Raw genomic sequence first — 27937 nt, 5'->3', positions numbered from 1 at the left:
AAGAAAAAGATTCTGTCTAAAAAGGCTGTGACACCAGGTAACTCACAATCCATCTCACTAAGCGGAGTGTAAATGTGTAGCTCAACATGTATCTATCTCACTCATATTAAGAAAAGTAACTATCAATCAGCCTACTTTCTCTCCTTAAGTCTCTCCTGATGACACAAACCTAAGAGGAATAAACATTCTAAGATTACATGTTATGATTGGACGATGTGATGATAATATTTCTCCAACTCAGTAGCTACTGAACAGCAGGCATCGCTCTGTGTTTCCGCCACTGGAGCCTAATGGCGCATCTATTTGTTTGTAGAGCATATATTTACATAGGTTAATTTTCCTGGGTTTTTTCCTCTTCAATTGTGGTGGAGTCAGATCCAATCATAGCCTTTAAGGTGACATTACAGATGTTTCACTACAAGGCCACTAAACTCTAGAGAGAATTCCACAAGTGTCAACAGGGAAAGGCTACTGAGGAAGGGATGTGACAACTCTCCTGGCTCCGCAATGGCATTTATCAGCATTACATGCACCATGGGTCGGTGCCGTGCTCTGCCTTGTGGCGGGACAGCTCCGCAAGGTAAGAATAAACTTCTTGTTAACTGAGGTTACTGGTGTTTGGGAGTGGAGGGGCAGGAAATTTGTCATTTTCCTCCATCTTTCGGTGCCGTGAGTGTTGTGTGTTTATTACTGCTCTTGAGGCGGGTGAGCCCATTCAATTCGAGAGCCGGGTCCTTGCCACACGGTGCTCAATCTGAGTATAACAGGGGATGACAGAAGGAGGTTAGAGGGAAAGAGACTGATGACAGAAGCAAAGGGGTTTGAAATGCCTTTTGTTAAATGGACATTTTGGTGCGAGTCTAAGGAGTGGTTTGTGAAAGAGATGTTATTTGGGCTGGAGAAAGCATGTGCATTAAGGGAAAAAAGGGTAAAGCAGTTTATCATTCACTTAATGATTTAGAAGTCATAAGGAAAACAACATTTAAAGGCTTCTCAGAACCTTTTTATCATTACACTGTTAAAACATGCAGGAGCCTAGTGTGTGGTTTTTTATTTTAGGGCATCAGTGCTTCCCGATAGCAAATTCTTGCACATTTCTGTAAAAAAAATCCTGCTTCCTTCAAGCATCAAGCTCTGACATGTCAACTGCGATCTTTGTGAACACCAAACCCCCTTGCTTTTATTTTTTGTGACAAGCACACTGTCCTATTTACATTCTAGAGTGAACAAACGAGGAACCTCCTTGAAAGAGGGGTACTCGGAAAGAATCTTCCTCTCACTTCAGTGGGAGGGAATCTGACAAGACACCCCTCTGGGGCTGCAGTGACTGCTGAGGGGATGAGCCACTTCAGCTCAAGTATGACACAGAAGCACAAACCTGAGTGGCTGAGGCTGCAGGCACAAGATGAACACTTGCAGGCACACCCTCATCACAGCACTGTCCCCAAAAGGCAACTCTTTAAGCTCCAGCACTCAGAGTTCACCTCTTCCTGAGCTAAAATATGGTTTCCTTAAGTGTGTTTGTTCCAAGCCACAGCAAAGATGGATTTTTTCTCACTGAAGCTCAATTTACCGAAAAGCTCTAGGATTATTTCAGTTGTTCAACCAACTCCTGCAACAATGCCAGTAGTATTCTTGCACTGCGCTCAAAGTTCCAAGTTAAGAGTGTCTCGCTGCTTTTTGAAGATGAGGTGAATGTGGATGTGGCAGCAGGTCTCCTACAGGCTGTAAAACATACCAGAGACTGATAAAAAGAGGTTAAGGCTACAGGCTAAGCTCAGCATACTGAAGCTGAAATGATTTCTTGCGAGAGATGTATAGCTGGGCTGGAAGCCTTTTCATCCCAGCACTGGGACGTAATCCTTGAAGAAATGAAGTGCTTCACACCAACAGCACTGCTGCAGCCTGGAGCCCAGGTGATGGGATCCACATCTTTGCAACCAGAGGGATGCTGATGGTGAGCAACTCGCTGCATTGCCTGTTTGACTATCGTCAGAAACATCTAACTCCAGGAAAAGAGCCACTAACAAAGATGAAGCCTTATCAACGTGACATTTTCAATAATTCAATAATAATCCAGTTTTTTTAATAATTTAACTGTTCCTTACTGAGGTCTTCAAATGTACAACTGGAATCTCTGCAACTAATTATGCCTTTTTGTTATTCTCAACATTTATAGTATTTCTACAAGTTGGGGGAGGAAGCTTCATTCAAGAAGGGCTCGAGCATCAGCCATTAACACGTGGAGTTACGCTCGTACCTTGCAAGAGCAAACTTTCCAGGGCCTTTTCCTGAACAGAACTGGTATGTCCTGCAGACTCCTAGGACTCTGCGCTGCGGCAGGATGCAGAGATCTCCTGTCCTGGCTGCTGCTGCTGCTTGCAAGGACGGGGCACGGGATCCTGTGAATAACTCCATACAGCTCTGGCAGAGGCTGACAGGTTTCTAACACATCAGTGTTTTAAACTCAGGTCTGAATATGATTATGAAAAAAAAAAAAAGTCTGTTACTGTCAACACAGCTGCTTTACTTAAATAAGCCACATACGAGCTTTCTTTTAACAAGAAGTGGCAAGAGAAGAAAGTCACAGCACAGCAACTCTAGTTCTATAAAAATATTAATTTATTATTTAGAACTGGGGAAGGCAGTGTGTTGACTCATCAGCACAACAATTTGTAGCAGAGTCAGAAGTTGTGGCCTGCACTATTTATTATAAACTGACCTGGCATTGCTGCACAACTGGTTCTCTGCAACTGCTCAATCGGGCACTGAAAGTCTTTTAAAAGCTGACTAACAAAACAAGTCTATAAAGCGAAAATATGCTGTGACCTGTAAGAAGCAAGCGAACCATCAAAAAAACAGAACAGTTAATGTCTTTAATATAAAATGATTTTGTCCCAAAAAGCAGCAGCACTATGTTAGAAGAATATTATAGTTAAATTAAAGGAACACCATCATGATTGAGGACATCTTCATGGATGAAGCAGAATCTTCCAAATAATTCATAGTCCATTTTCTGTATATTTCAGCTTATCAAAACACACTTGGAACAAATAATATATTTTCTGTTCAGCAGGTGTCACTACCACCATTTCTCAAAGAAAACACAGTTTCTAGGAACACCAATGTTGGACAGAAGTTTGGATATAGATTCTATCATTGGAGGTGGACCGCAGATGTACCATAAAGTATCCTTAGATACATGTTTTTCTAGGTCCTTTTCAGATATTCTTCCCTCTGACAAAGAAAGAAGTAGAAAATGAGAACAGAAATATTAATCATGAGGTAATTTCAAAAAGAATGACTGGCTAGAGGTATTTTGAGCATTCATTTCTTAAAAATGCCAGGCCTGTTTAAGGATAATCGGTATCAAGATTTGAGGCTTCCAAAACCAATTGTTCTGGGGATTTATATCAGTACTTCAGTTGGAATGTAGGGGATATTAGTCACTGAGGAGAAACATGGCTTATGTACAACTAGTAATCCCACATGCAGATGGAAAAAATATAACACAAATACAACAGAAAAGGAAACATGAAGTATCTCTTACAAGCAGTCAGTTTATCCTTCATCAATCCCACCTTAAGCTAAGTAAATACTTTCCCTAATAGTTTCTGGAATAAAGTTTGCAGTGGGAAATACCAGTATAAGGTTTAGAATTAACAGAGGAGGTTTACTAGAAATGAAAACAAAACTGCAAAGGGAAATTTCTTCTCCAAAGCGTAATATGTACAGTGAAATTATTTAATTCATGTCTCATTTTGGATCTTCAAATGTCAAAATACTAAATTATGCATATAACATCATCCTCTAGGATGTAATCAAATACAGACCTTAGAAGTCATCTCTCTGCATTACAATTATATTTACCTGTAACATGTGGCTGAAGTTCCTTACAGATCTGTGATCTCTGTTGGGTAACGTGGAACCGACATGTGATCTTTCCAGGAAATGCATTCATCAAACCAAGAATATTTCTCTGTAATGTTAAACACACGTGCTTATCCCACAGGCTCTAAACCAAAGCAGATGTCTGCATCCAGCCCCAGAACACCAGCGGTTATGACTGAGTATCAAGACTCTTGCATTTCACAGGCCTGAGAGCTGGCCGGGCTGGATTTCAAAGGGCTGCCCTGCACATGTACGCAGCATTTCCATACCTGGAATGTGAACACTCTACCAGCTGTGCTGTTAGTGCTTTTCTCTTTTTTTTTTTCTCACAACAGGTAGCAATTTGTAAGATTTGGACCTAAGAACCAGTTACATCCTTTTCTGGTTTCTTCCTCATGTAAATTCTCATCATTTCTTCCACTTCCATATGGGTTTTCCATTTAAAAAAACCCCACAGTTTGTATTTACCATTTGTTAGGAACCTACTGAATCTCATCTGCTTTATCTGATAAGATCACTAGACCCTTTACTCTCTCATGTTCTCCAAATAACACCAACTACAGTGTAACACTAATGCTATTTTTACCCAAGCAGAAACTGTAATTTTCAGTTCTCTAAGTCACAACTGTGATAGTTACCACCAAAACCCCAATAGCTTCAGTTCAAATCATAGTAAAAAAAGAAGCCTGTCTGTCAGATGCTGTAGTTAGTTCTGAAACTAAGATTTATTTAGTCTAGATTCTGCACTACTTGGGGTTTTCACTGCTGGAACATACACTGGAAATTCTTAAAATATTCTGAAATGAAAATAATTTCTACCCTGTGAATAGGTAAATTAGCTCATATTGTTATGTGGTTGTTTACTAACTAGTTACTACACTGAACAGTTTGCCATGGGTGGCTCAACAAAAAAGAAAAAAAACCAAACCCAGACAGATTTTACTTAATAGACAAATCTGTTACTGATTCTCCAAAAAGACATGGAACAAAGAGCAGCACAGCTGGACACCACTGGACACGGTTCCACCAGCACCTGCTCTCACTGTTCTGGACGCAATTCTAAACTTCTGTCCCCTTCCTATGGAGCCACGTACAATCTGATAGCACTTTGGAAACTAACCGCGTCCTGTCGAGTTGAAGCCCTGGGACCAAGGCAGAAGGGATGCCTAAGGTAGGACCTAACCTGCTTAGATAATCCTGCAGTCGTTCACAACACCTACTTGTCACCTGTCACCCTGTAGTTCTGTGACATGGGCAGAAAGTCTCAAGTTTCACACCTGTGATGACTCACCACAGCCCTATTTTCCAGCACGCTAGGGCAAGAAACGGGCTCTTTTTAACCAAATGAACAGCTCAGCGGGCTCTTCGCAGCCTAGTAAGTCTGTATACACAGTGAAGCAGAGAGCTGAGCAATACAGACCCAAGGGGAAAGTCCTATCCCTGCTGTCCCAGCCATAATAAGGAAATGAGGGTCACATTCAGTCCTCATGACACGAGGAAAACCCAGCTAACTGGCATCCTGCAGTGGCAAAGTTAGCATGCTATCTTTTGTAATTTGAACACCACTACTTTAAATAACAAGATTTTAAAAAGCAGCACATCTGCCTGTGAAATGAGAGCACATCCAAATGATTATTAGACCACTTATACTGGGCTGACAGGGATGAAGGGTGAGTGACGCTATACATAGCTGTTTCTCCGGGGAACAGGTCCTCCAAAACGCTAGCAACAACCAAACAGTTTCTCACAGAAATTTGCACAGATATACCTCACAGCATAAAGACTCTAGCAATCCTATTTCCTCAATCCTCTGCACAGAGGTAAAGAATTTTCATATACATAATCTGGATTTGAGGACATGTGAAGAACAAAGGGGAGGATATATTTAAGCACTGCAACATATCAATGTGTTCTCTTCTGTCCCAGAAGCTCTAATTCAAAAGCTCTGCTGTTGTAATGCTGCTGAAGTAAAAACTCGGGAAATAGAATCACTGAATCGTTTTGGCTGGAAAGGACCTTTAAGATCATCGCATCCAACTGTTAGCCTAACACGCTCAAGTCCACCTCAAAACCATGTCCCTAAGAACCTCATCTGTAAGACATGTCTTTTAAACACTTCACTAAAAACACTGTGCACGCTTCAACGGGCTGGGAGATGAGTATTGGCCAAATGGAAGAGTAAATAGGCTTCCCGTTATTAGTCTGCTTCTAGCAACAAACAAACGACTTCTCAAAGAAAGCAAACATGTAAAGAAAAAACATGTAAAGAAAAACTAGTGATGGATCCCAAAACTATTTTCTGGAATTATGATAAATTTTCACCTTTATATTACAATCAAAAGCTTTAAATTCTTCGAAGAAATCTAAATCATTAGGGATGCTTCTTTACAGAAGCTGTGCTAATTTGATCCTAAAACGTTAACAGTGACCCTTAATACCTGTGTGTGACAATCTTTAACTGCATAGTAAATGTTGATGAAATACTATTACAAGCAATTCTACAAGAAGTGCTTATAAATCCTTCATTCCTAGACTAGCACCCAACAATAACTAACGCATTATTAATAAAGGTCCCCTGTTATTTTAGAAAGTATTACATTTCCCTTGGATAGAATTGCTCTTGCTAGTCTTTAAATTCAATGCAATCTGTACTGAGATTATGTGGTTATGGTATTATAGCATATAGCATTATGCATACTATTAGTGTGTATATACACATATATATTACAGTACATATGATCTTTAGTGTACTACGATGCTTTTAGGAGATTATAGTAAAATACAGACATTGAGGGTTAATTGACCTATCAGTGAAGTCAATGAGACCAGGTATGTCTAATAACATCCTTAATTTGTACACGGCATAATTAACCAAACATACGTGGAATTTGAGGCAGGAAGTGACGTTTGTCTCTATTTGTACAGTCACTTACACAGAGGAAGGGGCTCTCTGTAATTTCGCAACAGAATGATACACACATTAATAGCTGAATATCTGTGATCTATTTTTTTAAGCTATTTATTTACCTTAAATAAGAGTTCGCTTGTATTTTTTGCACTGTAGTAGAGCTTCACTGTTCCCATTTTGTATCCATTTCCTTTACTTTCTTGGTATCCATGAAGATCTGCTATATGCAGCAGTATAGAAAACAATGGGTTAATTCCAACACCCCCTGCTATCAGCACTAGTTTTACAGGGGAGTCACCAGGCTGAGGATCAAAGAAGAAATCACCTCCCACTCGAAGAGCCACTTCTGAGTCAACAGTACACTAGGATGGAAAAGAAGATATTTAATTTCAAAACTAAAAGCAAAAGTTGAAATATTATTCTTCTTGCACCACAGTCACAAGATTTGCTGGGCTGTCGCTTTTTATTTTTCTTGACCAGTGAGGAAAAACTGAAGTACTTTAAAATAAACACTTGGTATCCAGCTATCTGAAGTCATCTGTTTCAGTGTCTCTAGGGATCTAGTTCTACTTTCAGAAGTTTCGGTCTTCTGATAAGGCAGGATGGTGACTCCCCTTCCCACCCCCAGAAGAGCTGAAAGAGGAATGATTCACCCAAGAGTTTTTCAACACCAGTATGTGGTTGTGAAAACCCGAGGTTAACATGTGAGATCACACTTCTACCCAGACCTAGTCATGTCAAAAAACCCCCTTGCTATGAGGTCACAGGAAGAAGTCAGACATAGACACAGAAGGTTTCTTCTGTGCATAGACACAGAAGGTTTTTCCATTCCCATTCCTAAAAAATAAAAAACACCCAGAAGTGAAGCAAGTATCCACCAGAATATTTCTTTCAGAACCACTTCTGCATTTGTAACTTCAGAGTTGCAGAAGAAGAAAAATCAGAGGGAAAGTGGTCTCTCTTCCTTTCCATTTACACATAAGAAATTATTTCTTACAGAAATTAGCCAATGTATTATTTTTTTGATACATGGAAAACTAAAGCTACAACAAATAAAACATTTGGGTCAGTATCTTCTTGGTAAACTGCACCCCAGTATAAAGCGTGAAACTGCAGTACGGAGAAGTCAGATGAGTTCTCCCACATCACTGAAAGCCAACAGAACATACAACTCATTTCAAACCATATGTAGGGTTTAAAAATTGAAATTAAGGAAGTCTCGAAGGTGGGAAAGAAGGAGAGAGAAAAAAAGTAAAGCTACAAGAACTGCTGAAAAATTAGCAATTAATCATTTACAGAATAAAAACACCTCCTCCAAAAATCCTTTTGGTATCAGGAAACAGTAACTGAAACAAAATTATTTCAATTTACTTACTACACACGCGTGTAGTAAGTAAAGGTCTACATACGTAACAATTCCACCACGAGGAGGAAGAAGGCCCTTTGATGCAGGTACTGCACAGAAGTTCCTACAGTAATGAGCATGACTACTAAAAAAAGGCTTTTTGCCTTTCTCAATTATTGCATGAAGTATTATCTCTCAACTATTGTGTAAGAAAATCTGCATTTTTTATCTGAAATGAATTCTCTCTCCCTTTTTAGTGTACACTGCCAGGCTTTCCCACCATGTTTCACTTTGTTTTAGAGATGCTAGAATCCAGAAGTGATCCAGATTCATGTGGCAGAGGAGGACAGAGAATACGTTGCATCCTTTGTGGAAGTAAGCATTTTTGGGGAGAAACAATCTCATTCTTGTCTAATCTGCCTCCTTAACCAGCTATAGCTCAGCAAGGTGGGACACAGGAGGAGCCTCTCTTAACCAGCAGTCTCTCACACATTTCAGTGTATTAACCACAGCAATGATAAGAGTAAGCCAGTTTAAAAAAAGAAAAGAAAGTCTGGAGCAAAGGGTGACAAAGCGTAGTCCTTTAGCCTAGTTTCTAAATACAGCATTGAAGCAGCTTAGAGAAGTGAAGCAATCAATACATTACATGTACATTTTTCTAAATAAAAGTCTATTTTCCTAAACTATAAAGTACACTGTGATGAATTTTATGATTTTATATACAGTAATATTAAAGAATAAATAGAAATACCTCTGAAAAAAACAGTGAATAAATGAGTACTAACTATTCCCATAACAATCTTTCACCCTTTCACCCAGAGATATCAACTTCCTCTATAAATAACATTTAAATAATTAAGTACCAAAGGTTTTTTCATCATATATACAACCTTTTCAAATTCTACATCGCCAATTTTTTCATCTTCTTTCCTAAGGAAATCATGCATTTTTGTTTAGCTAGAAGAGTCCATATATACCCTGGATGTTTTTCCACAGCATCAGGTTTGACCTTGCTCACCCACTAACTAAAAATTTCATATAAATTCATCCAGAAAACTCAGGAACAGCAGACTGATTTACATCAAAAAATCCTACAAGGAGCCTCCAGAGACTGGGAATTACAAAGTTAGGCCTTCATATTCTCTAAAGAGCAATACCAAAACCAGGTAATCCTCTTAGTTATTATGTGGCCTGCTGGCACGTGTATTACAAGTTCTATACAACATCTCAAAAAAGTTATTTATTTATGCTCTACTGCAGATAACTTGCTATAACACCAATTAAAATACTGAGGATAGTCAATACTAGATTAGCACCACTTTGGATATTCTCAATTCTTGTAAATTTGCATCAATCTTTACTGTAACTCTGCTGGTCACTGAACAAAACTCCAATATTTGTAAACCTGGAAGAATCTGTCAATTTAAACCTTGCAGCCGCATTTAAGAAATGAAAATGCCAGGCAGAGAACAGTAAACAGGACAGATCACAGGGCGTTGTGAAAAGAACAAAAGCTCACAGGACAGCTCATCTATGAAATATGATCAGCAGCAGAAAAAGGACTCTTCTGACTGTAACTAAATCGTGTAAATGGATGAACAAAACGCCACAAGAGGCCAAAGTGCCAGACTGTACTTTTAATATAGCAAAAATAATCTCTTGGGATATGTCAACATTACAAAAATACTGCATATTTAAAAGAATACTACAGAAATTCTTATGTATTTTGTTGTTTTGTCTTTTCAGAAAAAAAAAAAACAACATCTAAAAATCACGCTCTGCTTTCCCTTAATAACTTATATTTATATTTATCTGACAATGATTCCAGTCTGTATTTGTAGAAACAGCCAGGAACAATGGTGATTTATCAAATGTAACTTTGTAGCATGCAATGCAGCCTGTTCTCAGGTACACAAGTTATAACAGATGTTTTTCAACATTTTTCAGTTCATGAACTCCAAAGGAATGAGAACCCTTATATGCACCAACTACAGTATCACTGTAAGCCCACCAAGCACAAGTGAATTCAAAACATCACAAAAACCATATTACCACAACAACATCCAATTTCAGTCCCTTACTGAACAAATGGTAATAAAATTGGCTGAACAAGTCAACAGTCATTTTGAATTCAATAGCAAAAAGTTGCCTGATATCACACGCACCACGCAAAAAAAGAGGAGGGGGGAAAAAAGAGGCTAAATCTCACAACCAACAGTTGATCTCCTTTACCTCAGTGTGAACCCAGTGAGCAGGAGGATGAACAGTGTGCTTTACTGCCAGCTCTAACAACCCTTCTCGTTCCAGCAGCCCGGGGCTTGAACATATTGAGAATCCCCCAACTACAGATACTCCAGGAATAAAGAAATCAACCCTAAAAATAGAGCAGAAACAAAAGGGTTTTTTTAAAAGTCAACAACCTCAAACATAGAAAACAATCACCTAAACAAAATGGCTGCCTTTGTTTCAATTATTCTTCCTTCACAAAGATCTTCATTTCCATAACACAACTTTTCCAAAAATGGACTTAATCTTGAGTAATGCCATTTCCTCAGAATTCCTTTCATCTAGAAACATGTTATCATCTTTGTTAAACTAGCAGGTTTTTAAACTGTTCTACTTTTAGCATTAGATGCCACATCTTACAACAGACTAGAATTTTCAGTGTTTAAATAAATTATTTGCATATCAAAACAAAAATACTATGTGGTCTGACAGAATGGCTTAAATTCTACTCTTTTTGGCCCCTTTGATGGGCTCTTCAATTTTCAAACATAAGAAGATTGGGAAACTAATTTTAGGGAAATGAGTTTTGATTAAACACTTTCTTTTCTTGGGAAGATGAAATATCTGAAAAATCACAGTCTGTAAAAAATTTCTTATGCAAAAAATAATTTACTAGAAGCAGAATTGCTTTACCTACTGAACTGCATTGCCCTCTGGTGGTTGATATCTCTTTTTACTTGATAGGAAATTGAACTGGAATAAATTACTACAATTGTTTTTAAAAGTTAAACTAAACCACGCCTTGGTTTCTACAGATTAGAAGGTGAACACATGGCTGAGCTTTTGCAAGACGACCAATTAGGGAGTATGGAAGGCAAGCCATTATTACACATGAGCTATCATTAATTTTCATAAAAGTGAGGCTTTGATATTCTAAATACTATCAGAAACATTATGAAGCTGGTTTATGATCTAACATTTAAACTATTCTGAGTTGCATAAATATTCAAATCCTTCCGTTTTCTACAGCATGTAGCAAAATCACTGTATTTCAAAAGAAAACTACTGTTTAAAACTAATTGTCCTGCTCCACTTAAGAACCACACTGGTAGGCAACGCCAAGTACCACAGAATCATTATTCAATTCAAGCCACAGTCCGGCTGGTTCAGTATTAGCTAAATGAGAATGCAACAAGAAATACACACGAACTTCCACTGCCCAGAGATTTTTTTTAAACAGCAAGGCTGTATTCTTCACGGAGATCACGAATTGTTGAGGGAGAAGAGAAACACTTTGAAGAGTTCCCTAGTTTTTAAAGAAAAAACCCTTGCTTGCTTTAGAATAAAATCATCCTCTCCTCAGAGAACGCATGAAATGTAATATATACGATACTATAGCGATGTAATTTTTAACCCTGTACTTAGAAAGCTGATGGTGTATAAAGGCATCTGACTTCAAATGAAAGGTCAACAACCAAAAAAAAATTGAGAAGGCTTATTTTGCTGTCCTCAGCTTCTGCAGCCTCACTGGCCATGGGGTTCAGCTTTCATGGCACCCAGGATCTAACATTAGAAAGGATGACTCTTGTACTGCAGCGTTTATTGTATTAAAGAACACCTCAAGATGCTACTAAAGCTCTTTACCACCCTCTGGTGGAAAATAATCTTACTACCTACATTAACGGAAAAAAAATATTTATGCTGTAAAGTAACAATTTACATTCAAGTGAAAATGTTCTGCTTGACACAGAAGGGAAACATGACTCCTGCCTGGTGGGGAAACACACACAGAAACCCAAACATTGCTGTAAAACCTAAATCAAATGTAGTTTTTAGCCTTCTAAAGTACTAATGTAGGTGTATGTTTCTATATTAGTATTTCTTTCCCAATTACATAATTATGAGAGATTTCAGGTATAGTGGGCCAGCTTGTACTTCTGATGGCTTTTCTCAGCTGTGTGTAAGAAGGATAAGAGGACCCCTGAAGAAATGCTGTCTGTGACAGCTTGTCCTGGTTTTGTTAAAATACAAGTTTCTCTTTTAGTAAATTTGCCTGTCCGCTAAAGCCTTCATATTAGCTACATTTTCCTGGAGATATATGTTTTGCTAAACCTAGCAGTGGAATGCAAACTTATTGATAAGCATGGATGGACATCTCGCCAGAGGGGCAATGAGAAACAGGTGACCAAGAAACTGACCAACAGCGTGTAACATTCCATTCACGTGAATACTTCATATAAAAGTGGGAGATCACGAGGATCTCGTCCCTTTTCCTTCCTTTTTCATCCCTTCTGCTTATGGCCGACACTAGGAGAGGACCTTGCTGGTTGTCCCTGCGAACTGAGGCCTAGTGAGAGACTGAATCCAGCTCCAATTGGCTGCAGAGCCCAATCCAGGACGTCGGGTGCCGGCTCTGCAGTTGCTGAGGCTTTCAAGATTGGTTTTGTATATTTTGTATTATTTTCTCTATTCTTATTAGTAGCAGTAGTAAAATATTTATAATTTTTCTAACTCTCTTCTCTCTGTCCTTCTTTTCCCCCCAATCGCCTGTCCTGAGTGGGAAGGGGGGAGAGGGAGGGGCAAAAAGGGGGAAGGAGTGGGGAGAGGAGGTTAACAATATATCTGCCAGGGTTTTATTGTCACCCCGCAATCTAAACCCTTGACACAGCTAAAGTGAAAAGAATTGTGGGAGGGGAAAAAACAGGACAAAGAAAAGAAATATTTATACCCACAACAAGGAGAGGTGCGAAAAGATGTAAAACAGATCTTAGGGTGGTTTTTCATTTCCCTCCTTTTAAAGGTTACCTAAGCCAAATCTTTAAGAAAAGAACAACCATCAGCAATTGCTGAAGGAAGAGATCAGAAACATTAAAATCATAGAGCTACTTCTTCAAAGTATTTATAACATGTATATACCTCAATACATGTTTTAGTAAATCAAAAGGGGTAACAGCAACAAGCCTCTTCATTACTACTTGATGTCAGATAAAGACCAGTATCTGGCAGCATGCTTGCAAAACAAATTCACTTTTGCTTCTGAAAAACTTGATAATTAAAACTCTTTCAAAATATATATACATTTTAGTGACAATCTTTGTCTGTAACATCTTCCTATAGCAAATTCTAACAAGTTAGCCTTTTCCTACTCAGGAAATTGTGGCCTGGTGTTTTGTAGTGCTCATCAAAAAATGCAACCACAGTTTACAGCTACAAGTATAGAAAAGTTGTTGTATCCCTCACAATAGCATTAGAATATTTTCAAGGAAGAAGAAAATGAAAAAGAGTAATTATAATTAAAGCTTTCAGTCTTCAGCACGATAATTTCTAAAACATTTTTGGAGGGCAAATGCACTTTCCAAGTACTGGCAAGCAAGAATTTAATATGAGTCACTGCACATGTGCAAAAACTGCAGCAAATTACTCCACAAACAAATTATTGCAATCAACATCTTGTGTTCTGGTTCTAAATTTAAAAGGCAGCATATTAACACTACATGAGTAACATATGCTGTTCATACCCTAGCAGCCATACTTTGACTCCAGCAAAACCACTTTCAGATGGCCTAAGCCAATAAAAAGTTTAAGAACATTTAAATGACCAATGCCAGAAGGAACTACTCATGGTGTTAAATTAATTTTTAAGAGAAAAAAAAATATGATTGAGTGGGAGTATTTTTAACAAGAAAGGAAGACAAACATGAAAACGCACTATTTCCATGGGAAAAAAGGTTGCTTAAACAGGTCATTATTTCAAAGGCTTAGTAATTCAAGGGTTTTTTTTAATTTTCAAATTTGTTTATCTGTATTTATATATTAACAGGCTTAATTTTCAGACTGGAAACTTCTAGAGGAAGAAATAGAAGTTAACACGCAATTCTGATTTAATTATAAACCAAAACTAAGAAACTTTTGAATCAGCAGCAGTCTTGGATCCACTGTAAAAATCACTATTAAATAAAGACGGTAAAGACAGCTTGCAGAATGAAGTGCAGTGTACTTCAAAGTACTCTTAAAGAAAAAAAGAAAAATACATAAAACAGAGGAAAATAGCAAAACAATCAAACTGATCATTTAAAGAATATTGATTTTTGCCTTTTAAGAATTAATATTAGAATATTTAATAATGGTTATTTTACAATTATGCCAAACATCAGCTACTTCACAGAGCACTCAATAACAAAATGTCATATTCTGTAAATTAACAATTTTTTTAAGGCTCAAATATCAGAGGCCTTTCATCATTTTGTATAGTGGATTTCTGTTGTCCCCTCAAACATCAGAAGAACTTACCACTGTCCTGCTTTGAAAGTAAAATCTTTATTTGTGATAGACAAACGAAGTCTTTTGACTGTCTCTGATTCATCTGTGATCCCACACACTTTTGCTTGTGAAATTACCTAAAAAAAAGGAAAACAAACCATTCTGTTACACAGATATCGTTTGCAGCAAAAGTACGCAAGAATCCGTGTATGTGTATGAGATGCCCATCACTTCACGTATTATCTGCGGCATTTCGTTACCTAAAGAAACAATATTTTTTCACTGGGGTAGAGAAACAAAAATGGATTCACTTACACAGTCACTGAATGGAGAAATGCTTTTCTGCTTACAGTCCGCTATGCCTAGCTCTTTTGTCAGGGTTATTCTAAGATTATATATAAACTTGTTTTATTTTTGTTGAGGAAAACATAATGGTAAACAGAAGGGATTGCTAGTTACCACCTCTCAGATTCTTTTGACATCTATAATAAAGCAAAACCTCCTGTTTCTTCCCAGCCACAAAGTAAAAATATCTCTGAAATAAAGGCTGACAAAAAATTTGTAAAACATCAGCTGCTACTGAAGTCCCAGGGAGAATTCTGGATCTGTATCTAGTTTTATTTAAGTAATTAAATGCATTACTGAAAGGTTATGCATTAATGCATAATGCGTTAATGAAAGAAAAACAACGAGCCTTGTGTTACTGCATTTACAGACATACCCGTTTGACCACATACACGATCTGTGAACCCGGGAAAACTGAGACATGAACATTCATTGCTAGTTAGCAGAAGACTTTTTGTCTGGATGGGAGGGGATGTAAGAGCTGCAGCTGATACCGCTTTTAAGGAGTTTATATATATATATATATATATATATATATATATATATATATATATAAAATGCTTTTCTTAACAAAAGCAGATTTTGCAACAGGACCATTGAGGAGGAGCTCCCCACTTAAACTCTTTGAAATGCTCATCAGTACAACATGGACTTTCATCCTCTCCCCTCCCCTCCCTGCCCTTCATCTTCAGGCGTTTTTGAGTTATAATTATTAACTTTTTTCCTCTACAAGGAAAGTAATGCCCTAAATATTCTCTATGCAGGCTAATATACAGATTTTACTCTGTTAAAAAATGCTGATGTCATTTACCACACTAGGAAATGCTAATAATACCACCACAACTCTACCATTTCTCATTTGTATAAGATCAAACAGACCAAAAAAAAATGTAAGCTTTAAGCAACTATGTTCTAATTTAAAACACATGGCAGGAAATTATTTTATTCATAAAGTAACATCTGAACATGTCCACTGTCACATTAAACAGCAGGATATTTGCCAATTTAAAATAAAGTAGCGTACATTTCTTTTCCACTTTAGCAGACAGTATTAAATGGGGACTGCAATCACTCCAAGTTAACATGAGAAATGTCAGATACATGACTTAAATTATTGTTCTGATGGAGAAAATGTAAGTGCAGGAAACGGCCATGAAGTTTGGACCTTCTTCATTCCCTTCTTTACTCTTCAGTATACTCCCTAATTTGTTCTTCGGCTGACACATCGGACAGAGCACTGGAAAAATTAGTTCTTAATCAGTGTAAAGTTATTACGAAAACTGAATTTGAGACAGGGTCATCAAAGACTCTCAACCAGGATTTTGGACCATCACAAGAGTATCCAGCTGACCCAGAGCAAGGCTGTGGTGAGAGGAAGGACAACACAGGACTATGGACTTTGCCACTGTATTTTAAGAAAATAATAGGCGCTTTTTCTTGCCCTGGCCTTTCACATTACCACACTTGAACAGTCAATTTCATGTAGCATGCACACTAATGCAACACAGATCTATGATTCTTTCATCCTTCTACAGGGCTGAAATGGCCAAATAAGGCAACACAGACTGAAAGAAGCCAGCGGCTGATTACATGGAATGTAAAACCAAGCAGAGGATTTAAAATAAACTGATTTTCAAGTGGTCAGAAAGTAACAAAGATTAAATCAACTGTTATAAAAAAGAAACAGCATAGTCCTCTGATATGCAGAGAATTTGCAGAAGCAAGAACTGAGCCCTGCTTGTTCACCTGTCCCATACAGCTTCCTTCTCTTCAGCAGGCCTTACAAAGATCCCTGCACCACCTCAGAGCCCCCAACACCTCATAAGGATCCATTTGCCACGTATTTTCCAGCTACCCAGCATTTATGTTGAGCAGAAAAAGTAAGCAAGCCAAGCAATCAGAATTGCCCAAGATAAAAAAAACACACAAAACACCAACACACTGCTGCAAAACTCAAAAGTGCAATTTTTTTTCATGTTAGAAGCAAACAAGAATGTGTCTCTGTCTGTACCTGTCTCTACACTCATTTTTTGATGTACTGGGTTGATTTGGCATAAACGGGACCCACATGAGCAGCTGTATGTCCACAAGCGATGCTGCTCTGTACTCAGGTAAGAGTTGGCATTAGATGCGAGTACCTGAGGCTCAGCTCTGACATACGAGCGTTCCCAGAGCTGCTTGCACCCTGACACCTCTGGGGACAGGCAGAATGAGGCTGCATTTGTCTCATCCACCTACAGCCTATGTCACAAGTGCCGAGTCTTCAGTTCTAGTGGTTACCTGTCTATCCCCTCCACCCAGCTTCATTCCGAGAAGAATTCATTTTTCCTGTGACTTACTCTCAACTATACTTAGGGAAAAACCTAGCAGAGGACGACTTAATTATGTACATATATGCACATTAATATCAGTGTAGTGTGTTTGAGAACAGTTTGTCGTGCTGTGTGACAAATGCAGGACTGGCCTCTCATGTCTCCTTAACACTGAGAGAAACTAACTAAACAACAGAGAAAAACTGAGCACTGTTTACCAATTCCTGGGAATTAAATATGGGATTTTTGAATCAAAAAAGTGCCCCACTTCTCCTGAAAAGTCTAAGGAAAATGCAGAATTGTTTACTAGTGAAACATTTGAGAGTTGATGTAATCTTCTTCCAGTATTTAAAAATTTCAAAACGCCTACTTTAGCTAATAACACCAAGGAAATAGCTATATGAAATACAAGAGTATGTTCGCCTCTGAGCATTATTAAAAAGCATGCTCCCTGCACAAACCAGATCCAGAATAAACATTTCTGGATTTTGATGGAGAACAATGCTCTTGTAATTGCGAATTAAAACAGATATAAACCAAGATCCTTTTTACAACTCTCTATCATTTCTCCCTTCAAAATGTGTACACATTTATCTTACCTCCTATCTTACATTTTAATCTTAAATTTTAACCAGAAGTGTAGAAATCCATAAAAATCTGAAAAGCCTGTGTAGAGATGATGGGCATTGCTTACCATAATCCATACTTGATCAGAATTCTATTCAATTTCTTGTTCAACAAAGTAGCCAGCATCATGTCACCAACAATTTTGCAACTCATTACGTTTCACACACCATCACAATATACACTTATTTTAAAACAATATCAAATATGAAAAACGAGGAGAAAAAAGAAATAAAACAGATTCCAGTAGAATCAAATACAATTATCCAGTTTCTTCACACCAAAAAAAATTACTTACGTCCTAAAGAACAGAACACTAACCTCCTGGCGAAAATTTTTTGCTGTCCTCTCTAGATGATCCATTTTCCTTTTTGATTTTATTGTGCTGCAACAAAAAGCAAACAAAGATAATTGTCATTTTGACAGCTGTGCTACTGTCCTTTTCTGATATGAATTTCTATTAGCATAACAATCCACCAGTGTAATCCAGACTGCAGATGACATAAATCCAAATAAGAATGAAATATAAATATATAATTGGCAGTTAAGTATTTATAGGTTTGTAGTAATTTGTCAGCTTCATTTTGACAGTGTTACCATGACATTCTGTTAAAAAAAAAAAAAAAAGAAAACAACAAAACATTTTTGTACGTGGATAACCTACCCAACCTACCCGTTCGCTGTGCAGTAACAAAAAGCCGAGTGCCTCAACACCACCAATGCAGAATGAGAAGAAAAACACCTGCTAACACCTCGTAGTAACTGAGGAACAGTAAAACCCACATAAATAGTAGCACGAGCCATGATGACTAGGCCTCCTTCAGAATCACCAGCTTCTGAAAAATCGATATAAATACTTGTTAAAATAAAATACCCACTGTTCGACATGGCTTGTTTTCAGTCTTTACTTTGATTAAATCAGAAAGGCTAAATCTCAGCTGGAGCTAAAATTAGCAATAGAAATATAGCGTAACAGGAAAGAATTTTAAAAGTATGAAAGTATCATAAAGAAGTGAAAATGTGCATCCATCAACCGAAGGACAAGACAACCTTGTCACAGATAATATGGAAAAGGCTGAAGTACTCAATACTTCTTTTGCCTCACTCTTCACAGGCAAAGCCTGCACCTAGACCTCTGCTTGTACCAGCAGCATTTGGAAAGGAGAAGGATAAGTAGGAGTGGGGCCTGCAACTGCTCAGAGAAGCTGGATTTATTCAAATTCACAGAGCCAGATGGGTTACACTCAAGGCTGCTAAGAGACACAGCTGACAGGCTTGTGAGGCAACTGCCTATTGCCTGTGAAAAACAGCAATCAGAGAAAGTCTCCGATTGACTTGAAAAAGATTAATACATGGTCATGTTTAAGAGATGCAAGAAGCAGCACCTCTGCCCATTCAGCGCCACCTCAGTCTCTGGAAAGCTGTCCAGAGCTTTTCCTTGCAGCTGTATGAAAACTAAGAAAGTAATCAGGGAGATTCAAGGGAGATTTACCAAGTGCAAATTATGTTTGACAAACATAATGAACACCTACTGCAATGAAATGTCTGGTCATGGAGTTAAGGTGACAGTTCAACGACTTTATCAATAACTTGGACAATGAGACACAGTGTACCACCAGCAAACTTGTGGATGACACTAAATTAGAGGGATGACTGACATGCTGAATGGTAGAGCTTCATTTCAAAGGGGCACTGAGAAACTGCAGGACTGGAAGACAAAAAGCTCATGAACTTGAAGTACAAAGGTCTGCATCTGGGACTGACTTAATCCAGCCCTGGCAACTCTCCTGCTCCAAGCAGGAGCTTTGACTAGATGACCCTCAGAAGTCCCTTCCAGCCAACATACCTGGGATTCTAAATGCTCGAACAATATTTATGTTTGAAAGAAGATCAGACAAACCTTGAATATGCATTCCCGTTCTATTGGTAAAGAAAGGATTCTGGTAGAAAATTGTAATAAATATTAAATAAAACTCTTTACAGGTTAATTTAAAAATATGTACATCCCTCATCCTTCCCTATATCCCATGTAATACTTACATCTCTAAACAGTTAAGCAAGTAGCAAACACTTGCATGCACCACATTGGAAACATAGTGTGAAGCTTCCCAACTGCCTATTCAAATAGAACTATGACAAAGAAAGATGAACTGACATGTACAATACTCAAAATAAGTCAGAAATGTCCTTCACTTACAAACTGTAGGAGCCAAGAGCTACTTCTCCTTGCTTGTAAATCTGCCTTTGTTTTTCCTAAAGTGGACTGACATTACTGTCAATCATATTATCATCACCTACCAAATTATCATATTATTTCTGTGATGCAGTCCACTGCTTCTTTAAAGCATACTTAATCTTTTACTTCCATTTTAATCTATTTTCCTGCATTCTTTTAAAGCATGTAATTTATTTTTAAAAAGTTTTTGTTTTTCATTTTGAATCCTTTGAAATGGCAACGATGCAGCTTGTTTAACTAATCAGGCCTGTACTCTGGGCTTTCACTAACAGCTGCAATGGCTGGTCACTCACTAATTTGTCCTGTTTATAATCTTGTACAAATGGGAGGCAGAGCTTTCATAAATTAGGATGCTCAGAAATTGAATACATTTACTGTAACTACTCAAAATGCCCACTTTCAAGCATAAGAAATACTTCCTGCAGCTCTTAACTGTCCATAAATTTAATAGCTTTTAAACATTTAATTCCACAGCAGCTTGCAACTTTTCAAAGTGGAATTATTTAAAATTCTTCTCCCACCAGTGAGCAAAGTTACTTTAATTTTTTTGCCATAGCATATACTGAGTACTGTATTTAAGCAAAATACTTCAGCTCTTTCTACATGCAAATGTGTAGAAGCTATTAATAAGAAAAGTATTAACATTCTTAAATTATTTTAGCAAGACAAAGTACACATTAATCAAGAATTCACATTCCTCTACATCAGTATGTCCAGTCTGTAAACTGTGACTGCTCAAAAATAATTGAGTTACTCAAATTCATTACATGATTTTATGATCTATAGTCTGTTGGATAGCAGATCTTGGTTAAATCCATCTACATCTCCACTTTGGGGGGTTTTCAAGTGCTTTTTGATTTGTTTTCAAGCTTTTCACTCTACCACGTTAACTAATTCAAAGCAAAAATTAAGGAAGTTTGAAAGTGGATACTTAAATAAGTTGTTTATGCCAATAGCAGTGACTAATTAAATCATCACAATGAACCACATAAAATCCAACACTTTGCTCCAGAGGCCAAGGACTGAATAATGATTTAATTCTTTTTTTTTTTAATTGCCTCACATCCCTCAAAATCCTTTCTGCAATTAATTGCTCCTAAACACAGTGACATCAGTTGGTAAAGTAAGTAGCCTAACCTTAAAATCCAACACAAAGATTCTGCATTGCTTATTTTACATGTTTAACTTAATCGTTCTACTGGTAAGGTTGGGAGTCATTAAGGCTGGCCTCACTTTCACTGCTGTCACTTTAGGCAGCAAGTATGTTCAGTTACACACGTGAAAATGTGAAGAAAAAAAAAAGATCTAAATATCAATACATAATACTGAAAACAAAACAAATGTCAGCCTTTTTTAATCGTAGCAGATACAATTTTAAAGTCAGGGCTGAAAGATCCTATTGAGACATACTATTTTAAGACTGAGACTCTGCCCTGAATGAAAAATAATTCTTGAACAGTAGCTCAAGCTACTTGTTCCATTTACACTATCATCAATCACTTTCCAGTCCTTAAAATCACAATGAAAATCAATTGTAATATTTACTCTGCAACTAGAAATTCTGAAACCTCTTTGAATGAGTCCCGTTTCTCCTCTACCCTATAGAAGTCTGAGTCATTCCTTTACAAATGTGAAGAGCCTCTCCCCCATCTGTCATCTCCACAACTTTCCTGGCTTATCCTGCTCCTCAGCAATCCCCTGCCCTTCAAGAAGCGCAGTGCTTCAGCCTCCCAAGCTCGTCTGGTGGGATTTTTCTGCCTTTATTTTTTCTTCTCTTCTTATCCAAATCCTTATAGAAATAGCCACTTCAAATATTTCCTTTCTTCTTTCACTCTGTGGAGAGAAATGAGCGCTTCTTTTGTATATGACTCCTCCCTCTCCTCACCTGAAATTAAAATCAAGCGATTCGTTCATTCTCCTTACCCTCTGACCCACCAGCCTTGGGTTATTATCGCTTGAGATCTATGACTGTATCTCTTCATTTCCTCAATCCTACATCAGTATCTGAAGGGACAGAGTTACTTATAGTTAACCTGTACCACACTGAAGAGTGAATACTATTTAAGTTAATGTCAGAGTGCTGAGGAGGTGAGCAGGACAGCAAATCTTTTACCACCATTAAGTGTATGGATGGCTAAGAGGCACCCCACGAGACAAACCGTCCCTTCTGCAAAAGTCATAACCGAAAAACGCTTTTCCCCTTGACCCAGCACTGAGGAGCACCCCGGTGCGGGAAGCGCGGGAGAAGCCCGCGTTCGACTGAAGCAGGGCAGCACTGAGGAGGCGGGAACGCGGCGGGAACGCTGTGGCCCCACTGCCCTCCCGTCCCGTCCCGTTCCGACCCGGGGGTCGGAGCAGGACAAGGTCGCGGCCACCGGAGATCGCTGCTCCGCGCCGCCCCTCGGCCAGGAAGGCGCTCCGGACGTGGAACCGGCGGGGCCAAGGTGCAGAAGGCACCGGTGGGAGCGGCGCCGTGCAGGGATCCCGCTGTGGGGAGGGGGCGATCGGGGGAGACCCCACAGCCCCGCCCCGCGCTCGCGCCCTCACCCCAACAAACCCCAACGGACGCCCGAAGCGCGCGCACCCCAACGCAGCGCCCCTACCCGGCGCCGCATCACGTGACGACGGGCGCTCTCGCCCCGCCCCGTCACACGACGCGCGGCCGAGGCGCCGGCGCCGTTGCGTCCCTTCCGCCTCCGCCCCGTGACCCCTCCCCCGGGCGCCATGTCGGTGTTCCACGATGAGGTGGAGATCGAGGACTTCGAGTATGATGAGGAAACAGAGACCTACAGCTACCCCTGCCCGTGCGGGGACCGCTTCCTCATCACGCGGGTAACGGCGGGCTTGCGGGGGCGGCAGGGGAGGGAGGCGGAGGGGAAACGGCGTTAGGCCGCAGTCCCGTCTCCGCGGGCGTCTGTGGGCCGGGCAGGCGGCGGGTCGGTGACTGCCTTCCCGGGGCTGTTGCAGGAGGACCTGGAGAACGGCGAGGACGTGGCCACCTGCCCCAGCTGCTCCCTGATCGTGCGCGTCATTTACGACCAGGTGGGTGCGGGGAGGGGCCTGTGTGGCAGGTCGCGGCCTGCTGTCCGGGGGGTGGGTCAGCCGAGCCGGATTCCAGTTCGCCATCCCGTTAGAAGGGAACGGTGGCAGCTTTTAAAGGTTCCTGGTAAACGTGGGGTAGGGTCGTGGGAGCTTGTGGCCGGTTTGTTTGTGGCTGCTGCTCCTGCCTCATCTCTCTCTGGTCACCTCCTGCCCTGTTTGGGCTTTCAATGTACCTGCTTGTGTGCGTGGGGATGGAACACAGACAAGACAATGTCCGTGGTGTTAAGGCCTATCCGTGATTCTAGCAGCCTGGTTTTCCTTACCTGGTAGGTATGTAATGGCTTTCATGTTTTGGGAGATAGTTTTGTACTAGTTATACTCAGGCGAGAAAACAGAATGGTTATTTGGTATTTTTTGGGGGGAGAGGAGATCCAAAAATAATGAAAATCAATTAAAACTCTTTTTGCTGTCTTCAGGAACAGTTCATGCGTGATGAAGTTGTTGCAGAACCTTTGACAAACAAGGAATTGATTAAATGCTGATGAATGCCTCGTGAACTGTTGCTGCTTTAGAATAAGAAAGTGTGGGAATGGTGACTTCAGAAAGAGATGTGGTTCTCCTCCTGGAAGTGTTTGCTGCTGTGAGACACAAGTGCAATAACTGGCTGTTTTCATAATTTGGATGAGAATTTGCTGGGATATCAACACATGAATGGGTTTTGTTCAAATGGGTTATACCATTAAAAATACACAAGTTGCCATATGTATTCCAGAAGACTCAAGGAGTGTGATCAGAACTGACAGCAAGTCAATATACAGAAGAAGTGTATGGAAAATTACAACATTTATCTAGCAGTGGCTTAGTCTGTGGAGAAGAGCAGGAAATGTGTGGGCATGTACCTCTGTGAAATGGCTCAGAGAGCTGAAATGTTGAGGGTTAGAAGTCTGTACAGCTTGATGCCATAAAGAATTACAGCTTTGATACCATGCAGTATCCCCTAGGCTGTGTGCTTGTGTACTTCCAGCCCATACTGAATATGGGGGAAAACAAGAGATGCAGAACCAGTGCTGCTGGTAAATAGGTTTTACTACTGTGAGCACAAAGAAGCTGCAGTTGTAATTCTGTCTGCAGGGGCAACACCTGAGTTGGGGCAGATTTGTTTCTTAAACTGCAATAGCTATGAAGCAGCTTTGGTAGCTGTTATCAAATGACTCTCTGACATAACAGTGATACACTATTCTGAGGGGAGTCAAACTTCTTTTACCCCAGCAAAGCTAGTAATGTACAAATGGTCTTGAACTTGAAGTGAATTGTAATTTACCCATAGTTTCTCAACAACTTTGATTTGACTATGCAGCAAATATAAAATGGGTGGCAGTTCTTTGTGCCATGTGTAGTAGTAATTCTGCTGAATTTCTCAGTCTTCCTTTGGTAGGTTCTTGTCACTTCCTGCATAGGAAATGCACACATTTCAATAAATAAAAAGGAACTTTTTATCTTAGAAAAGAGTTGAAAGAACATACTTCAAAGTATATTGATTCCAAAACTACTTACTTTATTACAAGTCATTGCATATAAATATTCATTTAAAATTATGGTCATTCATGTGTTTTAATAGGGTTTGACATCTATTAAGTTAAAATACTTGTGCAGCATTTAAATAGTTATTTTGCTCCAGGCACTAAAAATAAGCAAGTCTTACTGAATTCTTGCATTTAACTGTTTTTGTTCTTACAGCATTCTGTGAATGTTGAAGATGAGCATTGTAATTATTAAAAAAGAAAAAAAACCACAGAAAACAGAAAAAACAATACCCTTCAGTTAGAGGTTTTGAATGCAAGATGCACAACCCGAAGTGTTTTCGTTTCAACACCAGCAGGTGGCACACACACTCCTGCAATGTCCGTGCTTCAAAAAAGAAAAAAAAAGCTGTGGTACTTGGGATAACTGTGTCTTATCAGCTATTTATTTTGACTATTTAAATAAAGAGATCTAAAACTGTGCCAGTAGTTATAATGGTTCATTGCTTATTATTTGTGCACCAGACACAATGGTTTCCAGAGGTGCTGAGTTGCTGCTGCTGCTGTAGTAATGATACTGGAATTTCTTCAGATAAGTTAATAAAAAGTGTTTCAGTCTATCAGTGGATGCTACAAAACAAATTTACAGGAACCTTGTCTAAGCTCCTACTCAAATTTCTACTACATAAGGATCTTAAGGATTTTTCCACAAGTCTTCTACATAAAACTGAGTAAGTTTCAAATGGAATAGCAGGGAATGTGTACACAGAAGTAATTACATCAAAGTAAATTGCCAGGTGTAGCATTACTAAAGGTGCATAGATTTTGCAGAAGTAATTTGACTATTTCATTTTATAATGAAGGTAAGGCACTGTCATAAAATCTTATGAAACTGGCATAGAAAATTATTTTTACTCCATGTGGTTGAATTCCTGCATGGTTGTAAGAAGTGTTTATCAATTGAATTTTACTTGGCATGTGCTAATACAATCTTTGAAATGATTCTCTGTCATGTTCCCCACTTATCTAAGGTACAGGTAATGGCTTTTTTAGAAGTAATTTTAGCAAAGTAATTATTACATTGGTTGGGACTGTCAGTGCTTAAGGTTTCATGGTAAGCATATGCTTACCAAGTAAGAACAGGATCCGAGTTTTATAATGCAATTTATATGCACGTTAAAAATACTTGGTTACATAGTATATATCAAAGCTTTCTTGAAGTGTGCATTATCTTTGCTTCTCTGGAGCGTTTTTACAGTACAACAGTAAGGTGTTGTGGCTGACTTTGTTGGAAATGGGTATGGCCACATTTACTCACATAAACTTGTCTCAAGTCAGTCTCATTGCAGTGCCTTGTGGATCTTGAGGCAGTAGTTGCTGTCTCCACAAAAAGGAGACAAAACAAGGATAGATGTCACTTATCTCTCTTCTGTTCCCTTTTGGCAGTCATAGGTGTTTAAAAACCATTAATGGTTTGTTGCTTTCTGTTCAACTTTGCAGAGGGGAGTGGAGTTCTGCAGCAACCGAGTTTACCTTTCATAAAAGCTCAGTGATGCCAAAGAGCTGCCCACTGTTGTGTTTTGTTGACTTGTAAGAAGCTTTTGACTCCCATGGTTGTAGACAGCTATTAAAAATTTTTCCATACTATGTAGTTCCAAGACACTGGTCCGGGCAATCTGAGTAACTCCTCAGAAATGTTCCTCTTTCAGAAACTGAGTCACAAAGTTTTTTCACAGCACCACGGGCTCTTGTGCAGCACGTGGGACCCGTATGCGTTACTTGTGTATTACATATTCTTAGAAACCAGTGGGTCACTTGTCTTCTAAAAAGGCAATTGTGTAGGACACAAAGGAGGCTTTTGCTTGCTGTTTGTATCTGACAAGCAAATTGATTGACTATGCATTTGATTAGGTCCTTGACTCTGCCCGGGGTCCAACGTGATGAAAACAGCATCATGAACACTAATGGAGTAAGTGGTGTTTACTAGAGAAATTGCTAACATTGTTAAACACCTAAAACAAGTAATACACTCTGTTGCCACAATCTCATGGGAAGAAATGGAAGATAATTTGCTCTTCATTGAACTGAAGAGGCTCAGCTTCGAGCAGTCAGGTTCTTGTTTGCATGTCAAAGAAACTTGCTGAGAAGGTCATGTGCTCTTGGCTCATTGTGCCTCCTCTATGTCAGTGTCATACATTATTAGTTCTGAAGAGTTGTTCCAGAAGGCTATGACAGGGACCCTGGACCTCCAAGAGCTGGGGTCATTAGGCCACCAATTTCAGCTGTTGCACTTGTTCCGTTTGTTTGTACGTTGGGAAGGTCACAGTGTCCTAAAGGACCCTTATGTGAATACCTTGGCATTTCTTCCCTTCATCATGATTTTTAATTGTGATTGCCAGCACCAGTTAAAAAGAATACGTCCTTTGCAGAACACCAATTTAATAAAAATCATTACGTAGGTTACCAAGCCCATCTACCGAGAAGCAGATACTGTTCAAATAAACCTCCAAATTTCAGTTAAGAAAGTGAACTGACAACTATGTTACTAAGAAAGCAAGTTTCCACCTATCCCATTTCCATCTCACCTCTATTCCAGCTTAATGTTCAGATCAGGCTAACTGTAGGAATAGGTATTTGTTACACTGAAAACTTATGTAAATGTTTTTACAAGTAGGATTTATCGAGATAATTTGGTTAGTAATGAATGTTTGCCATGATTTTATCCTAGCACAGTTCATGGGGATAGCCTTATATTTAGTTAGGACATAGCTTTAATTCTGCTTCACAGTAAATTAAAATATTAATTTCTTAATGTCGCTTCATAGTAGCTGTGGCATGGAGGAGACAGGAAGGACAGAGAGGATCCAGGGGATCCTGTGGGCTCCTCAGCCGTGAAAATGGTTAAACCTTGTGAGTAACAGAGGTAACACCTGACAGAATCTGTGCCTAACTGGAAAACAGCTGTCACAGTGTCACGGGCTGTCAGGGAGAAAGTGGGTCAAAAGAGACTGAGCAAGAGGGAAAAGGCTCCAGTGACCTGTTGTCACTCCTTCCCACCGCTTGCTGTCACTGTTCTGATCTGTTTGCACACCAGGTCGCCTCTCCAAAGTTCTTGGCAACTTGCCCGTCCAGCAGAGGCTTCCTGTCGTTTTGTGGAAAATGATTGCTGTGCCGATTGCCCTGACGCTGAACACAGCCGAGAGAACCTCGCTCCGAAGGGTGGTGCGA

The 27937-nt window shown here is 39.3% G+C and overlaps 2 protein-coding genes across 10 annotated transcripts; one reads left to right on the top strand and one right to left on the bottom strand.

Moving 5' to 3' along the window:
* Nucleotides 1–2599: 2599 nt before the first annotated feature.
* Nucleotides 2600–22822, bottom strand: OXNAD1 (oxidoreductase NAD binding domain containing 1). 9 transcript variants are annotated; one of them, XM_065051469.1, is made up of 9 exons: nucleotides 22751–22822; nucleotides 18585–18747; nucleotides 18233–18296; nucleotides 14661–14767; nucleotides 10377–10518; nucleotides 7125–7161; nucleotides 6919–7019; nucleotides 3871–3979; nucleotides 2600–3237 (listed from the first exon to the last, which is right to left on the bottom strand). In XM_065051469.1, exons 2-9 carry the CDS (start codon nucleotides 18713–18715, stop codon nucleotides 3083–3085), a joined length of 846 nt encoding a protein of 281 aa, XP_064907541.1. In that variant the 5' UTR covers nucleotides 18716–18747; nucleotides 22751–22822; the 3' UTR covers nucleotides 2600–3082. The 9 variants fall into 9 exon arrangements, with proteins under 9 accessions (XP_064907541.1, XP_064907543.1, XP_064907538.1 ...); XM_065051471.1 differs by having other exon boundaries at nucleotides 6919–7016; XM_065051466.1 differs by lacking the exon at nucleotides 22751–22822 and adding exons at nucleotides 21906–21980; nucleotides 22071–22658 and having other exon boundaries at nucleotides 6919–7161.
* On the top strand, nucleotides 22760–25191 carry DPH3 (diphthamide biosynthesis 3). The gene is made up of 3 exons (XM_005504412.3): nucleotides 22760–22979; nucleotides 23115–23189; nucleotides 23666–25191. Exons 1-3 carry the CDS (start codon nucleotides 22872–22874, stop codon nucleotides 23729–23731), a joined length of 249 nt encoding a protein of 82 aa, XP_005504469.2. The 5' UTR covers nucleotides 22760–22871; the 3' UTR covers nucleotides 23732–25191.
* Nucleotides 25192–27937: the final 2746 nt, after the last annotated feature.

This window comes from Columba livia, chromosome 2, assembly GCF_036013475.1.
Source record: "Columba livia isolate bColLiv1 breed racing homer chromosome 2, bColLiv1.pat.W.v2, whole genome shotgun sequence".
Lineage (NCBI taxonomy): Eukaryota > Metazoa > Chordata > Aves > Columbiformes > Columbidae > Columba > Columba livia.
The sequence above is the reverse complement of the archived record's forward strand: the minus strand, read 5'-3'. Positions and strand labels throughout refer to the sequence as shown.

Excerpts from the sequence above, each read along its gene's own strand:
- OXNAD1 (XM_065051464.1), bottom strand. The coding sequence starts at position 18,715 with ATGGCTCGTGCTACTATTTATGTGGGTTTTACTGTTCCTCAGTTACTA. Across the intron at positions 18,297-18,584 it reads TGTTACTGCACAGCGAACGG|CACAATAAAATCAAAAAGGA; the intron begins GTAGGTTGGGTA and ends TTTTTGTTGCAG. Across the intron at positions 7,162-10,376 it reads CTCACTGGGTTCACACTGAG|TGTACTGTTGACTCAGAAGT; the intron begins GTAAAGGAGATC and ends TTTCCATCCTAG.
- DPH3 (XM_005504412.3), top strand. The coding sequence starts at position 22,872 with ATGTCGGTGTTCCACGATGAGGTGGAGATCGAGGACTTCGAGTATGAT. Across the intron at positions 22,980-23,114 it reads ACCGCTTCCTCATCACGCGG|GAGGACCTGGAGAACGGCGA; the intron begins GTAACGGCGGGC and ends GGGCTGTTGCAG. Across the intron at positions 23,190-23,665 it reads TGCGCGTCATTTACGACCAG|GAACAGTTCATGCGTGATGA; the intron begins GTGGGTGCGGGG and ends TGCTGTCTTCAG.